This window comes from Mesocricetus auratus, unplaced genomic scaffold (assembly GCF_017639785.1).
Source record: "Mesocricetus auratus isolate SY011 unplaced genomic scaffold, BCM_Maur_2.0 Super-Scaffold_100023, whole genome shotgun sequence".
Lineage (NCBI taxonomy): Eukaryota > Metazoa > Chordata > Mammalia > Rodentia > Cricetidae > Mesocricetus > Mesocricetus auratus.
This window is the reverse complement of record NW_024429204.1, coordinates 11,180,976-11,198,733: the sequence shown is the minus strand read 5'-3', so window position 1 is coordinate 11,198,733 and position 17,758 is coordinate 11,180,976. Positions and strand designations below refer to the sequence as shown.

Here is a 17,758-nt window from a genome sequence, read left to right as displayed (position 1 = left end):
GTGCATGGCATACCAATATCATTTTTTTCATTCAAGGAATGTTTGACTTTGCTCTTAATGTAGATATGCGATTATGTGCAATACCTTCACAAAATTTATTCAGAACTCTATTAAACATCAGTCTCATTCTCTCCTTCCCAACCCTTGTCTAATAGGGATGGACCTGACCAAAATTCACCCCAGATTGGTCAGTTCAGTGGCAATACTGCATTGGAATCAGTATACAGCACTTCCAATCAAATCCTAATCAAATTCCACAGTGACTTCACAACAAGTGGATTTTTTGTGCTCAGTTATCATGGTTGGTATTATCTAAGTGTTTCTATTTCATTTGGTACCATTTAAATTGTCCTGAAAAATTGCATGTGATATATATTTATCCAATGATTGAAAAATGTATTAAAATCTGACACTTTGACCATCAGTGTAACTTATGCATTTCAAACCCATTTGCTTGCAAACCATGACCTCCTCTAAGTACTTAGGGACATTAATGTGTGAGCAAATGGATATAGGAAATAAATCAGTCAGTAATTACCCAGCGGAAAATAATCATTTTGCATGGAAACCAATAAAGGAGAACCAGCTGTTCATACTTTACTGCATGTAATTTGGAGACAGCAATAGATTCTCTGTACGAAAAATGTTTAATCTAGTCAACCTGCTGTGAATTTTTCCAAAATTAGCATCTAATATCTTTCTGCGCTGGATCACATTACTCATCCATTTATGCTCTTGTTTCAAAGCTGTATTTGCTGCAAGAATCATACACTTTTAGATCATGATTCCAGATCATTAAGTTCACAACTTTTATCCCTGTGAAATTACTTATGGGGACTCAGTATTATTTGGTTACACAGAATTGTTCTGAGTTCTATATTCAGAGCATTCACTTTTAGAGGAGATGCTATATTTTCACAGAAATCACCCTTTGTATGTGTATGCTTCCAATTGTTTTCATTGTAGATAACAAATGTTTATTTATAGTGACTGCATATTTTACAGTCTATGACTATAGTCTTACAGAATCACAACCTGCTTTACATAACATTATCAGAATAATCAAAATGTTTCACAGGATTTATAATCTACTAAATTAAATGTGTAAAAGTTTTATTAGAATTGCACAGTGACAGCACTTTGATGATTATATTAGTATACAACTTAATATGCCATAGTTTAATGTAGGTGAATATTTCTGGTCTGTTGGCTCTTATAGCTGTTTAGTTCCAAATAAACAAACAGGGCCTATATTAATTATAACCTGTTTGGCCTATTGCTCATGCTTATTACTAACAAACCCTTACAACTTAAATTAATCAATAATTCTTATCTATGTTTAGCCACATGGCTTGTTACCTTTTCTCGCTAAGGCATTCTCATCTTGCTCATTGTTAGAATAAGATGTCGTAGTCATTAAATGTTACTTGGTGATTTTATTTTTGTACATTTATTTACTTATTTTCCATTTAGTATTTATTCATTCTTTTGTTCATTTTTTTGTGTGTGTGCATGTGTATGTGTGGTGATCAGAGGATCTCTTGTGGGAATTGGTTCGTTCCCTCCAGGCTACAGGATCCTTGAGACCAATCCAGGTCATTAAGCATGGTGTCCAGTGCCTTAAATCTCTACGCCATCAAATTGGCCCCATTTTATATGTTTATTTAATAAATTACAATATAGGTAGCCATCTTTAAAAGATTTTATTTATTATGTATACAACATTCTGCTTCCATGTATATCTGCATACCAGAAGAGGGCACCAGATCTCATAACAGATGGCTGTGAGTCACCATATGGTTGCTGGGAATTGAACTCAGGACCTCTGGAAGAGTAGACAGTGCTCTTAACCTTTAAGCCATCTCTCCAGCCCAGTCATTTGTGTTTATTTTAAGTAATTAAATAGGGGTTGGAAAGAAGTCTCAGTGGTTAAAAGAAGACATTGCTCTTGTAGAGGACCTGGACTTTATTCCCAGTACCGATATGCCAGCTTATGACCATTCGTAATTAGAGTTTCAGGGAACCCAACACCCTTTTCTGACATGCTCAGATACCAGGCATTCATGTGGTCCACACGCAAGCAGACAGACTCTCACAAGTGTGAAATAAAATAATGAAATCTAAAAGCTCAACTAAATAAAAAAAATCTAAAATTAGAGCAGTTTGCTCCCTCCCTTTTCTTTAAATTCTGTTGGTTATAAAGATCCCTACGCCTTCCACTGCCACATAAGTCATTTTTTTTAGGGTATTATGTGATTAATTTCAAGATTTTCGTAAGGTAATATTGATCATTTAGGATTTACTTTTAGTGTATTTTTAAAAGGAAATATGTGCCCCCCTTTATTCTGTTATGAGATCTAGTCAGCCATATGAATTTTGTAAAACTTTCATCCAAAGTTTCTTTTCAGATAAAAAATAGCAGTCATAAAAACCTTTGCAAAATGAAAGTTACACGTATTGAATGCAATACAAAACACAGCAAGATATGCCTTTAATCCCACTGCTTGGCAGGCAGAGGCAAGAAGATCTTTGTGAGTTCTAGGTCAGTCTGGTCTATGGAACAAGTTCCAGAGCATCCAGGGATACACAGAGAAACCCTGTCTTGAAAAAAAAAACACAACAAACAAACCAACAAATTTTTAAAAAGGCAAACAGACAGAAAAATACTAAAAGAACTGCACCTGAGATATTTCCTTCTCATTTGAAGAAATGTTTTTGATTTTCCTCTCCATTACTGTAACCATAATTCCCTACAGTTAATTAGAGTTTTCCTTGATATCTAATACGGGGTCAAAATGAAGTTGGATTATGATAAATGATAATAACATTTATTATGCCATGACCTCTTAAGTGTAAACTGCACAAAAGCCATTTAATTGGTATCTTTTACAGTCACTGACTTTGTATAATCATTACTGTAATATTAATAACGTAATTCCATGAAAACATGGCAAGCTTGACCCACACTATTTGATTCCTATGTTATTTATTTCTATTTTACATTGGTACATTACGAACCTGGTGCTAATAATTTTAAAGGTTAATGAAAAATTAAATAATCAGGAGCAAAGCATAAACTCAATAAAGATATTGGAATGGACTGATAGACTAGGCGTAGAACGTTAAGTAGAAACAGGTCATTCTGTCTGCAAACAGTGACTTCTCTCAAGAAAGATTATAAACAGCAATAAAATAGCTAAAATCTATTGTTAAATGAAATACCCTTCCTAATTAGCCTGGCCTCCAAATGTCTCAGTGCTTCTGTCCATGTGACCCACACACAGGCTGTGAGCAGGGCAGTGCCTGTCGTGTGAATGTCAGCATGCTGCGTTTGTTCCGTAATGTTTGCCCAACGTGTTCTAAATGGGAAATAAGACTTATGCTGAAGGCATATGGAAAACACAGAACTGAACTTTGGGCTTGTTGATTTAAACACAGGCTATTGCTTTTAGGATATGTCAGCTCATTGTTGTGGGCATCTTCATTTTCTAATACATGAGTGTAAAGGAATCTCATTTTTCATACTGCAATACTGGGCATACAGTGGCTTCCCCTTATCAGTGGTTACAATTCCATAGTCCATTGTGTCCAGTAAATAATAAATGAAAAACTCCCAAAATTAACTCATAAAACTTAAATTATAACATATTGTATAATTCCTGAATTTTTGTAATGTTATTTAGTGTTATTAATCTATTTCTATTCTTAATGCATAAATTGAATTTTATCATGGAAACATATGTATAAAAAGGCAGTACTTAGAGGGTATATAGTAAACTGTGGCTTCAAGTAGCCACTGTTACCTAAATGTCCACTAGTGATAGAAGACTGATGTAATGCCTGCTTGTAATTATTATGTTATGGCGTTTTACAATATTAGAACTTCTTATGGTAAAGCATGAGTTGATTGTATAGTGATACTGTTTTTAATAATGCATTTAGCATGTGTATAACATCTTTTTAACTGAAAATAGATTTTTTCATCTACTATATCTCAAGTGAAGTCTCTCCTTGCTCTACACCTATCAGTAACTCCCCACCTCCCTTCCCATTTGGGTCCACCTCCTTTCTGACTCTCATTTGAAAAAAAGCTTCTGAGGGATCTTAATATAAAAATATAATATAGAAGTATGGTAAAATAAATACAACATGTCTGAACAGGACAAAAAAGGCCCTATATCTAAAAGGTGTATCTGGCATACCATAATAAACAGAACCAGAAGCTATAATATACACAAAGGAGCTAAAGGATATAAGAGAGAAAGATAATTGAGAAAATTATATATATATCCTTTTTTAAAGAGAAAACCCTGACAGGACATTATGAGACAATGAGCCTCCAAAATGTCATTTCATCATTTATGGTTGTCCAACTCCTGCATGCATGCATCCTAACCTTAGGAGTAGTTTGTTTCTCCAGTGAGACTTCCAGACAAAGCTAACTTTTCATTTACAAGTGATTTTCAATTAGAGATAACTTCTGCATTAGGGCTGGGAGCAAGTCGCCATTTTCCTTTCTACTCTAGGACCCCATCTGGTCCTGACTCTCCATTCACTGTGCATACTGCCTCCATTTTTGTGAGTTTATACAGGTACCCATCATCCTGATTTAGAGGGTCTTGTTTTCTTGGTGTCCTCCATCCCCTCTGGCTCTTACACTTTTTTTCCTACTCCTCCTCCAAAGAGTTCCCTGAGCCCCAAGGGAGTGGGTAGGTATTGATGGAGACATCCCATCCGGTTTAACATTAAGTGTTCCCATGTCTCTCACACACTGTATATTGTCTGGCTATGGTTTCTGTGTTTGTAGGAGGAACCTTCATTGATGATGGCTGAGTGAGATGCTGACCTGTGTGTATAGCCGAGTATCATTAGGAGTCATTTTAGTGCGATATTATTTTAGTAGAGCCAGGTTCTTGGTCATCCAAGCAGCATCTGTTGTGGGGTCCATCTCATGGAGTGGCTTTAAGACAAACCAGACATTGGTTGATCATCCATCAAGGTTCATGACACCATTGCATTAGCATTTCTTGCAATCAAGACATCATTGTAGATTCAAGTGTTTGTTTTTATTATTTTTTAATTTAGTAGTGTGGAGATTGCCTGCAGGAGCGAAGCACACTAGTATATAAGGGTGAAGGCTCTAGGTAGGCACCAGCTCTATTTCCCTGTGTTGAATAAGTTGTGAAGGTGTTGTGCTCAGTGATCTGCGGGTTCCCGGGGAATGCTCTCTATAATACCTGTTTGGCCATCTTTTAAGTGCATAGTTTCTACACAGTTGATGTTGTATTTGGAAAGAGCACTTATTATATAATGATTTTATACTAAAAGATGCTTCTGCAGATGTAAAGACACTTTTATATAAAATATTTTAGGGGCTTGGAGAGATGGCTCAGTCATTAAAGGCTAGGCTCATAACCAAAATTATAAAATATTTTAGGATAATTTTAACCCCTTTGCCTTATACAAGTTACAGGCATGACCTATACTTATATTTCAGTTGAGAGAGAGAGACAGAAACAGAGAGACAGAGAGAGATAGAAACAGAGACACAGACTCAGAGACAGAGAGATAGAGATATGGGGACAAAGAGGAACTTAGAGACAGAGAAAGGAGAGAATAGCCCTCCTAAGAGGTCTCATATTTTGGTATTCAAAGCACACAGAGAATTTAGATATTAAAATGGGTTGTGTGTGTCTCTGTGTGTGTATGTATATTTGTTAACTCAGTGGTAAAACCCAAGTATAACTACATAGACTCAATCTGTATAAGCAACGCATAGTTCCATTTACTATTATTTAGATGAGTAAAAGTGAACCCAGTGATTAGGTAAATAGATGTCTCATCAAAAGCATATGCTGTATTTTGATATTTATGTCTGCTATTTTTCATCTTGGGGCGTCTGATCCGATCAAAGATCATCATCAGCACAGCTTTTATTAAACAGAATTGAGTTGACTGACTTGCTGTAATTAGTGAGACCATACACAAAAGATGAACACTATGGCATCTCAAAACCCACTGTAGGAAGATGAGTAACACGTTGTGAATTGTGTGAGACAGTTTGCTGGAACGATTCCAATCAACATAGTTCTCTTTTGGATTAGGTGCTGCCCCCAAATCAGAGTGGTTTTATGCTCAGGCATCTTGGCACATCTGTTGTTTTCCTTGACAGAGGAATGGTCTACATACATGTAATTGGGATGGGTATAATACTCAGTCACATTAGCTGATATGGAACAACCTTGTTTAAATACTATGACCTAAACAGTATTCTAGTTTCACAATTCTTATTATGGCAAGGTCTTGTTTACATCTTTCTCCAATAGGGTCAAATAATTACCTTGTCTGGTGTCCGTTCTTAGTGAAACTCTTTCTATTCCCTAGAAGACAGTTCCTATGAGACATGTCAGCAGATACCCGCATTTTTATTTCAGTGCTGAATATTCACAGAGGCTTGGAGTGATAGCTAATGATAGGTATAGTATGTTTCTGCACAAGTCCCACAGGCTGTGGTGATAAATGACCAGCAGAAACCGAGGCCTGCAAAAGAAACACTATCACTGCTAATGCTCTCTTATCTGCTAATGGGCAAGGAATTCAACCAGAAAGAACAGCGCCCTTTGTTCCAGACTTTAATGGACTCGGTGCTGTGTCACGATACCTTCAATTACCCATAGGCATGAGAAGGTGTCTATTCTCACAACAGACACTGGAATTTTCCTGTGATATTCTGAAAGCTCCTGATACCTTTGTTTCCAGAGCTCTCTGTGACCCCCTTTCCATAAAGTAATTAAAGTTGTTCCCTGTTATCTTCCTAAGAACAGATTCTCCTCTTCTTGAAGCCAAGGATTAACATTTGCTCCCCTCTGACAGTCTCCCTCATCTAGACACAAAGTAGGTTGACTTAAGCACAACAGAAACACTTTCATGGTTTATGGTAACTCATAGTAGGTTTTTGCCATATGGTATGTAAGCAGATATATGCATAAGGATATTTCTATTTTCCATCTTCTTTACAATTTGGGAAGCATTTAGTAAAGAACTTTTACTTTGCTTTCAAGTGTAACTGTTTAAATTAATTTTACTAAAAATTACAAGACCTAGTACATAATTATCAATACCTCCATCCCCCACCACCCCAGAGATTTCTCATATCTACAGACAGTCATAATTGACCTAATGTGAGTCACCATTGGACTAACCCAGGACTCAGTGTCTATAATGGAGTGAGAACATTATTTTCATCGTCTATAAGGAATAGTATGTCCTTACTTAGCAAAAAGGTTATGTACTTGTGCTTTTTTGGTTTGGAGAAAAAAAATGGCAGTTTGCCCGGGTTCTGTTTTCTTTTTTCTAACAGCCTCTAATAGCTCAGTTGAATGGACATAGATAAATGTGGCATTCTTTTCTGGAATTGGGTTGGATGTTGCACTGCAGAGAAAAATAGGAAATTAAAAATAACCCCCAAAATATGGCCAGAATGAAATTCTAAAGCGACTGCAAGAAGTAAATGTATTGGGCCAGGAACCAGATACCCATGCACATTTAAACCCAGCACTTACTTAAATACCGCATATCTTCTAAGATACTGGAACATAGAATACAATGCCTCTGTGTTGTTGTTAAAGAGTAAAATGGTTCTTCAAAGCTGAATGACATGTCAAACACAATGCTGCCTCTGAGAAGAATAGAGATGGAGATAAATTGTGAATTTGAAAACCCGAAAAGAGCAATTCTATGCATCTTTTCTCGTAGTAGTCATCAGTGGGAAAGTTTCGAAGCAGAGCACTCCATGAAATGTCTGAAATCCAATATGCGCCTAGGCTATTTAAAATGGAGGTGACATCATTTATACAGCTTGCTTCCGCCCGAGTGAATGTGTCTCTTTGTCTACCACCACTCACTGCTCTAGGTCAACTGCTCTCTCCCACGCAGCCCCAAATACAGAGACATAAGGTTGTTTCCAGTTCAGAAATAAGTTTTAACCCATGCTAAATTGATGATGCTTGTACTAGACCTTCATGCCTTCCTCAGAAGTAGCCACAGCTTGTTTTATGTGAAGCGTGAAGTCCTGTTGGTTTGAAGGTTAATGATGTTTTTTCTATATTTTTAACATTGCAGTTAAAATGGAATTATATCATTTTCTCCTTTTGTCTTTCCAACCCATCCCATGACCCTCCTTTCAACTCCTCCTATGTCCCTATTTGTCATATTCATACACACACACACACACACACACACACACACACACACACACACATTCTTAAATTCTTCTGCCTCTTCTTCTACATAGTTCCTTGAATCCTGAGTCTTAGAGTTTGGTGAAGATATCCTACTTACTGTTCTAATTGTGTTCCCAAATCTCCCACTCTCTGCACATAGTCCAGTTAAGGATCTCTGTGTTAACTCTCATCTACTGCAGGAGGAACTATCTAATGATGGATGAGCAAGGCCCTGATCTTTGCATGCAGCACTGTTGTTATGAGTCCTTTTTATTTTCTGTGCTCTTTTAGCAGAGCAACAGAATTTGACTTTTTTCCCTAGGTCCATGGACTTATCTAAGTCTCAGATACTTGGCCACCTAAGCAGTGTCAGGCACTGTCTCCATCTTATAGAGTGACACTTAAGTCCAATTAGAAAGTGGATGATTACTCCTACAACATCTGTAGCTCTATCACACCAGCATAGCTTGCAGGCAGGCAAGTAACCATGTAACATATGCTGGTTTGTTGCTTACCTTTCTTCTCTGCTAGAAAGCAGGGCAACTTCCAGTACTGTGACCACTGGTCGGTGGGCTTGAAACTCTCTGTGTAGGCAGCAACTAGACTACCCAATATTCAGCAATTGAATGTTACAATCAATTTGTGGATAGTAACCTAAAGTCTTTTCTATAGCTTGGATGTTTGCTTGTTTCCATCAAATCCAAGATGAATCTTTATTAAGATATTTCTCAGACATTTCTATTTACTAAAGTGACTATTCTGTTTATGTATAACCCATTTTTAATTGCGACATGTGTTTTCTGGACTCTCTTCTTGTTGGTGGTGTTGCTCTTCATATATCCTGTATCTTAATTTTCTGGCAGATATGTAGTTGGCAAAGATTCTCTCCTACTCATGGGTTTCTGTAGAGAGAGATCTTAAGTACCCTTAGCACTGACCATGCCCATTTGGGCGTGGTCACAGTCACATGAGAGAAGGCAGGAAATAAAGGACTGGGTGGAGAGAGGCTCGCCTCTTACTAGGCATTCCAGTTGGGTGTTGGAAGCCGCTGAAACCAACTTGGGTTGCCGATTTCTCTTGTAAGTACCTTCCACAATAAACAGTCGTCTTTACCCTTGATAAGTGTGCAAGTCATATTTCAGGGACAGGCTTCCTCTTCATACAATTCATCCTGGAGATGTAACTCTCAGAGAGTCTCACAAATTTAACATTCTGGACACAAAAATATTTTTGAGTATTTTTTTTGTAACACAGAATACACATTTGTTATGCTCAGCCATAGAATATGTTTTGGATTAACTATTCTAGTGTATTATAAATCCTTGTCAAACAGCAAAGAGTCTCAGCAATTTTAAAGGACACTGATTAGTGTTGAGCCAGAGTGAGTCTATTGCTCTGCTTCGGACATTGGTGAGCATTTTGATGTTTATGAGGAAGAGTAGCTAATATGGAAGTTACATGTTGTAGAATTGAAGAATTACTTTCATAGTCATACTGATGCTAAAAGGAAATGATGTGTGTGGCTCTCCATTCTAAGTCTATAAAGGATTTTAATCAAACTTCAATTTTATATCCATATTATAAATAAGAAAACCAAGGTAAGGATTCATTTTTGAAAATTTATTATTGTTTGAAAATTTTATACTGTATACAGTGTATATTTTTCATGTCCATCCTCTGTTTCCTCCCTTCATTTCTTCCTGTGGAAGCAACACAGCTTCCTTTCAATTTTATATCTTCTTTTTTTTAATAAACCCAATCAGTGATACTCATATGTGCATGGTTGTGATGTCATTTACTTTCCATGGGCAAACTATGAGTAGCCACTAACTATGAAAACAGACTCCCTTCCTGCTCGTGTCTATCCCATATCAGTTACTCTTCAGGTTGTGATTGGGTCTCAAGAATCTCTCCTCTCCCATCCTAGAATTTGTACCTAGCTTGTCCATATTTATTCCTCTCTCCTTTTCTATAAATTATGTAGAAGTCAGACTTTCAACAAGTATGTATTAGTTGTTTATTGAATGTTTTGTGCTCCATGTCAGTCATACCACCCCCAAAAGGCAAAAGTTATTATTACTACCAGAAGTCTCACTTTTCTTGAAACTGTATTGAGTCCAATATAGATTTCATATTGAAATTCGTGGATTTAATATTATGAAAATTGCCAGAGGGAGAATGAAGATGTTAAACTGAGAATGGCATATGTCGCCTGGATATAGTATGATCAGTGGGGAGATCATCTTTATTTAAGACAAATGATAAGAAATAGCAAGACAAGTGAAATGATAGTAACCTAGAAGTACTGTTAGTTAGAACACAAAACTTAAAAATTTGTAATCGATACTAGGTTACCAACTGTTTTAAAATTTTATGACTGTGTACTAGAGGACTCTGTGGCACCAGCTAGGCTGTTGGTATGTTTGCTTCTTTCTAACCTCTCTTTTAAGAAAACAAAATGTTGGTTAGTATTTAAGGAGAGCATAGCAACCTAGGTGGGGGATATGCTGGGTTACTTCTGTGGTTCTTGAGATTCAAATTTTCTCAAGAACTGTTTATTTGGAGCTAAAAAAACGTATGCCAGCTCATAGTTTGGAATAGATTGTTTACCAGTTTCAGGGTCTACTCTTGTCCATTTCCAGGTGTTGTTGTTATTTTTAGTCCTGTTGTAGTCAGTTTTGGTTAAAAAATTTTAGTTGATATCAAATTAAAATAATTATAGTTCTAAAACATGGTCTCCGCTCTCTTGTTCCTTTTTCTCCAGCTCAGTTATGTTTTTACTTTTTCCACTTCAAGAGCTTTCACACCCAATTATCATGTTTCCTTTTCTGTATCTGTTCATGTTGTCTTCTCTGGGAGGTTTATTCTCCCCTGTGTCTTCCTTCTTCCAAACACACACACACACACACACACACACACACATGCACACACGCACGCACGCATGCACACACACACACAGACACACACACACACAATACAGCACCACCAGCATCATCACAACCATCACAAACACCTCTTGCTTGCAATATTCAAATTCTACTGGGTAGTTGTTTGGTTCACATCTTTCTCATCCATTATCAATGTGGATATGAGAAACATTGAAAGTACCTGTAACATGTACTCTTCCTGCCAGCTGCCTGGGTCCCGTTGCTGTCTTAGCCTCCAAGTAACACACGAGACACTATATTAATTATGAAGCTGTTGGCCATTTGCTATGGTATCTTAATGGCTAGCTCTGACTTAATTATTAACCCATAATTACTAATATATATTTTCATAGGGTCTTATCTTACTGAGGATGCAGCCTCATGTGTCCTCTCTTCCGGGATCACATGGTGACCCTCTACTCTTGACTACATTTCCTGGAATCCTCCTCAACTCCTAGTCCCACCTATCTTGCTTCCCTATGGGCCAAAGTGCTTTATTTAGCAACCAATAGGACGACATATACACAGAAGGACTTCCCCCATCAAGCACCCTTTTCAGGTGCATGTCTCACATCTGTCATCACATATGACCCATAGTTCAAACCCAATACTAACTTACTTGATGAACAACCTAAGGAGCCATGATAAGTATTATCCAAAAGGTAAAGATTTGCTAAGTACTCCAGTATAAGCTATTTATGAAGCAAGAACTGATGTGTGAAAGACTCAAGAATAGAAGCGTACAAGACAGTGACACTCTAAATAGTATGGTGACAAATATTGGGCTGACAAAGTTTCCCTCAATGAAACTGTGGGTAAAGCCTCATATGTCAAATGAAAAGCTTCCTGGAGGATGCACAGGAATTGAAGCAGATCTTTCAAAAGAGAGACCTGGGATAATAAAAGTAATTAGCATTCTCAACCTCAGCATATAGACTCAGTCTGCAGCCCATGACATTCAGTGTGTATTCCTTGTAATCAATAATAGGGCAATGAGGAAAACTACTCCAACTCTTATTATTTTCTGCAGTTGTAGAGAGAAATGTGTCTTATTGAGAACAGACTAAATCACATCTTTTCTTTTTGTGTGTGGAACTGTGGGTGTGTGTGTAAGTGCACGCTAGTGAATGTGTGTGTGTGAGAGAGAGAAAGAGAGAGTGAGGGGGAGGGGAGGAAGGAAGGTGGAGGAGAGCAGGGAGGGAGGAAAAAGAGGAGGGGAGAGGGGGGACATTTACATGTGTGACTTTATATGTAGAAGCCTGAAGTTGATGTTGGTTAGTTTAGAATACTAAACAATGTGTTACTGTATTTTGAGACACAGTCTCACTTGGTGTTTAAGATTGACCTCAACCTCAGTATTTACCCCTGGTTGGCCTATACATTGTCATAATCTGTTTTCAACACCCTCTACTTGTTGAGGCAGGGCCTATGACTGCATCCAGACTTCTATCAATTCCAGATAACTAGCTGACCAGATATCTCTGTCCAGCTTATATGTAGATTCTGGGGATCAGAGCTCCAGTCTTCATGTTTGAGGAGCAAGGACTTTAAGTGCTGTCTAGATTATTTTTCAACAGTTCAGTGATGTGTAAGACAGACACAGAACATAAAAAACACTGAATTCCTATTTAATAATGTGGATTATTAGTTCCACAGGATTTCTGGAATAACAATAACAGCATCGTGAACTAGGGGGATTAAAGCAACAGATAGTTTCTCTTCTTCCCCTTCTCAGTCTTCAGTAGAATCTTGCCCTAAGTTGATACTGGCCTAGAACTTGTAATCTTCTCCTTGTATCCTCACAAGTGGTTCTGTTATAAAAGTGTATACAGGTGTATGACACATCACTTGATTAGAAATTTATCTTGATGTCTAGATTTCTGACTCCTTTATTTTTTCTTCCCTCCCTTCTAACTCACAGTTGCCTCCGTGTATACTCATTTTTAAACTTTAAATCTGGAAGACATTTTGGAAAAGAATGGTTGTTTGTTTTGAGACTTTGCGTATTTAGAAAACCTATAACCTGTCATTCATTTAGCTCATATTTGTGGAATTAGACATAGGGATAGGTGGCAATTACCAGGTTGTATTAAAAGGCAGTTAAACAATTATTTTCCCTTGTGTGAGTCTACCTGGAGACTCAAAGAACAATTAGACACATGGCTGGATTTCAAAACCAGCCACGATTATATGTACTGTACATAAAGCATGATTTTGTGACTTTTTCAGCTTACACTGTAATAGAGAAAGACATGAGGATCATAGAAGAGATGATTAGCTTGTTGTTGTAGATTTGGAAATTGAAGCATAAAGTTAGAAAAGCAGCAAATCCAAATTGAATTATTGAAATCACTGAGATGGAGGTAGAAAAACTTTATCCAATTGTTGAGATGCAGAGGTAGGTGGATCTCTATGAGTTTTAGGCCAGCCTGGTCTACAAAGCAAGTTTCAGGACCGCCAGGCTATTACACAGAGAAAACCAGTGTCAAAACAACAGCAACAAAACCCCTCACACACATCTATGGATTGTTCAGAATTCACATCCATAGATCAGGTAAAAGTATAATTGTTTAAAATAATTTTATTTCATGAGCATTTGTGTTTTGCCTGCGTATATGTCTGTTCATGAGTGTGTCAGATTCCATGAAACTGAATGAGCTACCATACGGGTACAGGGAATTGAAGCCAGGTCCCCTGGAAGAGCAGTCAGTGCTCTTACATGCTGAGCCAGCTCTCCTGTCCCCCAAAGTATTATTGTATTCATGTAGCAAGAACATTGAGACCCTCTCTGGCCTCATTATTTTTAGAGAACAGGCCTCTATAAAATGTAAATTCAGGAAGTTTCTAGTTATTTTTCACTAACCCTAAATAGAATCTGAGCATGTTTTTCTGCCATAGGCTTTCTTGTCACTGAACTGTTCTGTTTTATTCTTGAATAGCACATCTTTTCTGTGTATGTGGTGTTTTACTCAAAAAAATTATCCCCTACCAGCAAGTTACCTTGTAATTAGGTTAAGGAGCAAGCAGGAAGAATTTTGCAGTAAAGTTAAGACAGCATCTTGCAGACGCTAATCCATCATTCTGTATTAGTTCATCACTCATATTTATATATTTCAAAATTCCTCTTTTTGCCTTTACTAACCTGGAAGCTGACTAGACAACCATTTATAAATGACTCTTGGTTAGATGATAGTAAATCAGCAAGAATCTGTCACTAAAGTCTGTTTGCAAGGTTACTTTTTCTTTTTCTTTTTTCCCCTCTGAATCTGTGATGGCCTCTGGGTGTTGTAACCCTTTAGAACTGGAAGAAATGTTGAGTGTTTTCTGCATTTCTTCCAATACTTTACCTTACAGGACTTCTTAGCTGGCCTAGTTGATATTCCTTAGTGTTCCAGTAAAAACCCACTCAATAGGTGAAATATTGAAGATGTAGTCTTTGAAATAAGATGAAATTTACATGTTCTCATGATTCCATATACTTTGCCATGTTGTATAAATTAGCATGTTTTTATGTTGTGTTCTCTTTATATATCCATCTTTTCTGTTTAAGTAGCAAATCTTAACATGTATTTAAAAAACCCACGTTCATTGGCCTCGGGTACAAACCAGTTTCTCAAATGAACAAGAATTTAACATGTTTGTAAAAATTCCGAGAGAAAATAAAAATGTAACAAAATATAGTGGTATTATTGATTTTAGAAACCACCTTGAGTTAGTTTCTAGGAGGGTTGGGTTCAGCAACTACTTTGATGGTCTTTAAAGGACACCAAATGCCAGTTTAAGCCAGGTACATGATGTTTAAAAGCAATCATTAGACACATGTGTGTTCCACATCCATGTATCACACATGTACATTAATGTCCCAGGATGAGTTATTATTCCAGCGTTAGATGAAGCAGGTTCATGTCAGACTCAGTCACACATCAGTTGTGTGATTGGTGTACATTTTATCCTTTTAGTTTTCTCTTCAGTCTAATGGGAATCATTATAGAGATAGTAATAGAGATAATAAGATAAATTTTGGGAAGTTCAATTGAGATGCTATTAGCAAAGTATCTATAATATTGCCTGAAAGAACTGACAAACTGAGCTGTTATTTGATATGAGTCACTTTCCTAAGGGCAAGGAATTCTATGATGAACCCTGAGGGTACAAAAGCATCAAACAAATACATGTTTCAAATGTGATCATTCTAAAAAGGAAAAAAAAAAGAAATGATAAGGTGTTACACACCATCTCACATGAATGAAGGGGCAGAACTACACTGTAAGAGACAAAACTATTCTAACAATTATGAAGTCTCTCCCTTGATTGCAATCTTGCTTATACGTGTACTTGAACGTTAATAAATAAAAATATGTTCCATTCTTTCAAAAATATTGCATATTTTTGATGCATGTTTATACATGGTGTTTCTCTGAAGAGGACTAAAGAAACAATTGCTGATTTTTATAGCCTACCAACTGAGAGTGTGCCAGCCTCCACCGCCTGTACCTAATGCAGAAATTTTGACAGAGGATGATGAATTCGAAATAGGTAAAGCCTTTAAAATTACTTTCAAATAATTCATTTGTAGCAGAGCTATCCTTTTTTCCATTTTATTTAATGTTTTGATTTCATTTTACATTCCAATCATAGTCCTTCCTCCCATCCCTCCTCCCAAACCCTGCTTGACTCTCTCTCTCGCCTCCCCTCACCCCCTAGCCCAACTCCAGTCCAGTCCTCCTCACAGGTAAGGACTCCCATGAGGAGTCAACACAGTCTGGTTCATTAGGTTCGGGTAAGGCCAGGCCCTCTCCAATGTATTAAGGGTGAGCATGGCATCCCACCATGGGGAGGGGAGTCCAACAAGGTACCTCATGTGCCAGGTTTATACTGTGGTCCTCCTGTCACTGAGCATGGCATCTCACCCTAAGGAATGGCCTCCAACAAGCTAGCTCATGTACCAGGTGTGGTCCTGCTGCCAGGGGCCCCCTGATAGTCCAAGCTTCACGTACAAAACTATCCTTAAAACAAACAAACAAACAAACAGTGCACAGTTACAGCAGTCTGCGGCTTCCCAGGGTTCATTGAGTTTATGAAGGAGTTTCAAAAGAGGAACAAAAACAGTCAACAGGACTTATGAAAACTGTTTGGAGAGGGCATATTAGGTCTGTGTTGTGAGCTTGAAGAAGTGTCACGAACCATGCCTGCATACCTTAGCAATAAACAAGAGCGTGGCAATCTTCTAGCAAGTAGACAAGTTCTGAAAGATCAGACTTATGTAAACAGATCAATTCCTTGGGGCAGCTTGTAAGCATTTCGACCTGGATGGGGTTGGGGATGGGTCAGGTATTCTGGCACTTGAGAGTCACAGAATACTGAGTGTTACACAGCTCAGGTGGAAAGCTATCCTGGAGCTCAGGAGCCAAGGACTACCACAGGTTGCAATAAGCTTAGCAATTTATAGCCTTGCCTCAGGGAAAGGCTTCCCCAGTGTATCTGTTCAGCTCTGGCAGGACAGGGTCTTCCTGCTGGGGATGTTAGCCCAGTGTAGCAGTTTTGCTCGGCAGGAGGTTTCTCAGGCAAAGTTGCTACACAGCTGCTTCTATGTAGCTGGCATCCCTCATCAAAAGCTGATCAGTACCATACTCCAGTCTTTATTGGTAGTTCGTCAGTACTGTCAAGCCTTGTTTGTTCCAGGCTTAAGAGCCACTCCTGCTTACAAGTGATGCTATTTTTACACTCATTAGAAATAAATAAATGCCCCAGTGGTACTTGTTAGAAAAAAGCTAAGTCTTGCCGGGCAGTGGTGATGCACTCCTTTAATCCCCACATTCAGGAGGCAGGGCCTGGTGGATGTTTAAAAATTTGAGTCCAGCCTGGTCTACAACAGATCCAGGACAGGAATAAAAAATGGATAAAAGGAAGAGCAAAGAAAGAAAGCAAAGGAAATGAGTAAATGAAAATAATTCTCTTCCTAAAATTAAAAGAGCTACTCAGCTACACTTTGTAGCTTGTCCGCAGGCCCCCTCCTTTCTATTTTGTTAACAGGTGATATTATCAGATACCAGTGTCTTCCAGGATTTACTCTGGTTGGAAATGCAATTCTCACATGCAGACTGGGAGAGCGACTACAGATGGACGGGGCCCCTCCAGTTTGTCAAGGTGTGGACTTTTGCATTTTTGTTACTTTCTTTCTTTTCTTCTTTCTCTCTCTCCTTCTCTCGCTCTCCTTCTCTCTCTCCCTCCCTCCCTCCCTCTCTCCCTCCCCCCTCTCTCTCTCTCTCATCTCTCCCTCTCTGCCTCTCTCTCCCTCCCTCTCTCCCTCCCTCCCTCCCTCCCTCCCCCCTCTCTCTCTCCTCTCTTTTTTGAGATAAGATCTTGCTATATAGTCCAGAATGGCCCCAGACTTGAGTTCCAACCGCCCCTGCATCCTGCATCCTGGGATTACACACAGTGCAACATTTTACATGTGGTCATTAAAGACAAAATTTCAAAGAAAACACATGTCAGTCCAGTTTTGAATATTTGCCTGATAATATGATTCTGAGGTATATAATGAATATGGAGTGTTTTTTTAATTCAATTATTTCTCAGATATGCCAATTAAAAGCTCTTTCATTCTTC

At 38.0% G+C, this 17,758-nt stretch overlaps 1 protein-coding gene across 5 annotated transcripts in view; it reads left to right on the top strand.

The window, feature by feature from the left end:
- Csmd3 (CUB and Sushi multiple domains 3) overlaps nt 1-17,758 on the top strand; it is a 1,035,998-nt gene that overhangs the window by 940,595 nt on the left and 77,645 nt on the right. For all 5 annotated transcript variants that reach the window (XM_040730388.1, XM_040730387.1, XM_040730386.1 and 2 more), the window contains 3 exons: nt 156-301; nt 15,605-15,685; nt 17,183-17,296. In XM_040730388.1, the coding sequence (XP_040586322.1) occupies nt 156-301; nt 15,605-15,685; nt 17,183-17,296 (341 nt within the window). The remainder of the gene's footprint in view (nt 1-155; nt 302-15,604; nt 15,686-17,182; nt 17,297-17,758) is intronic.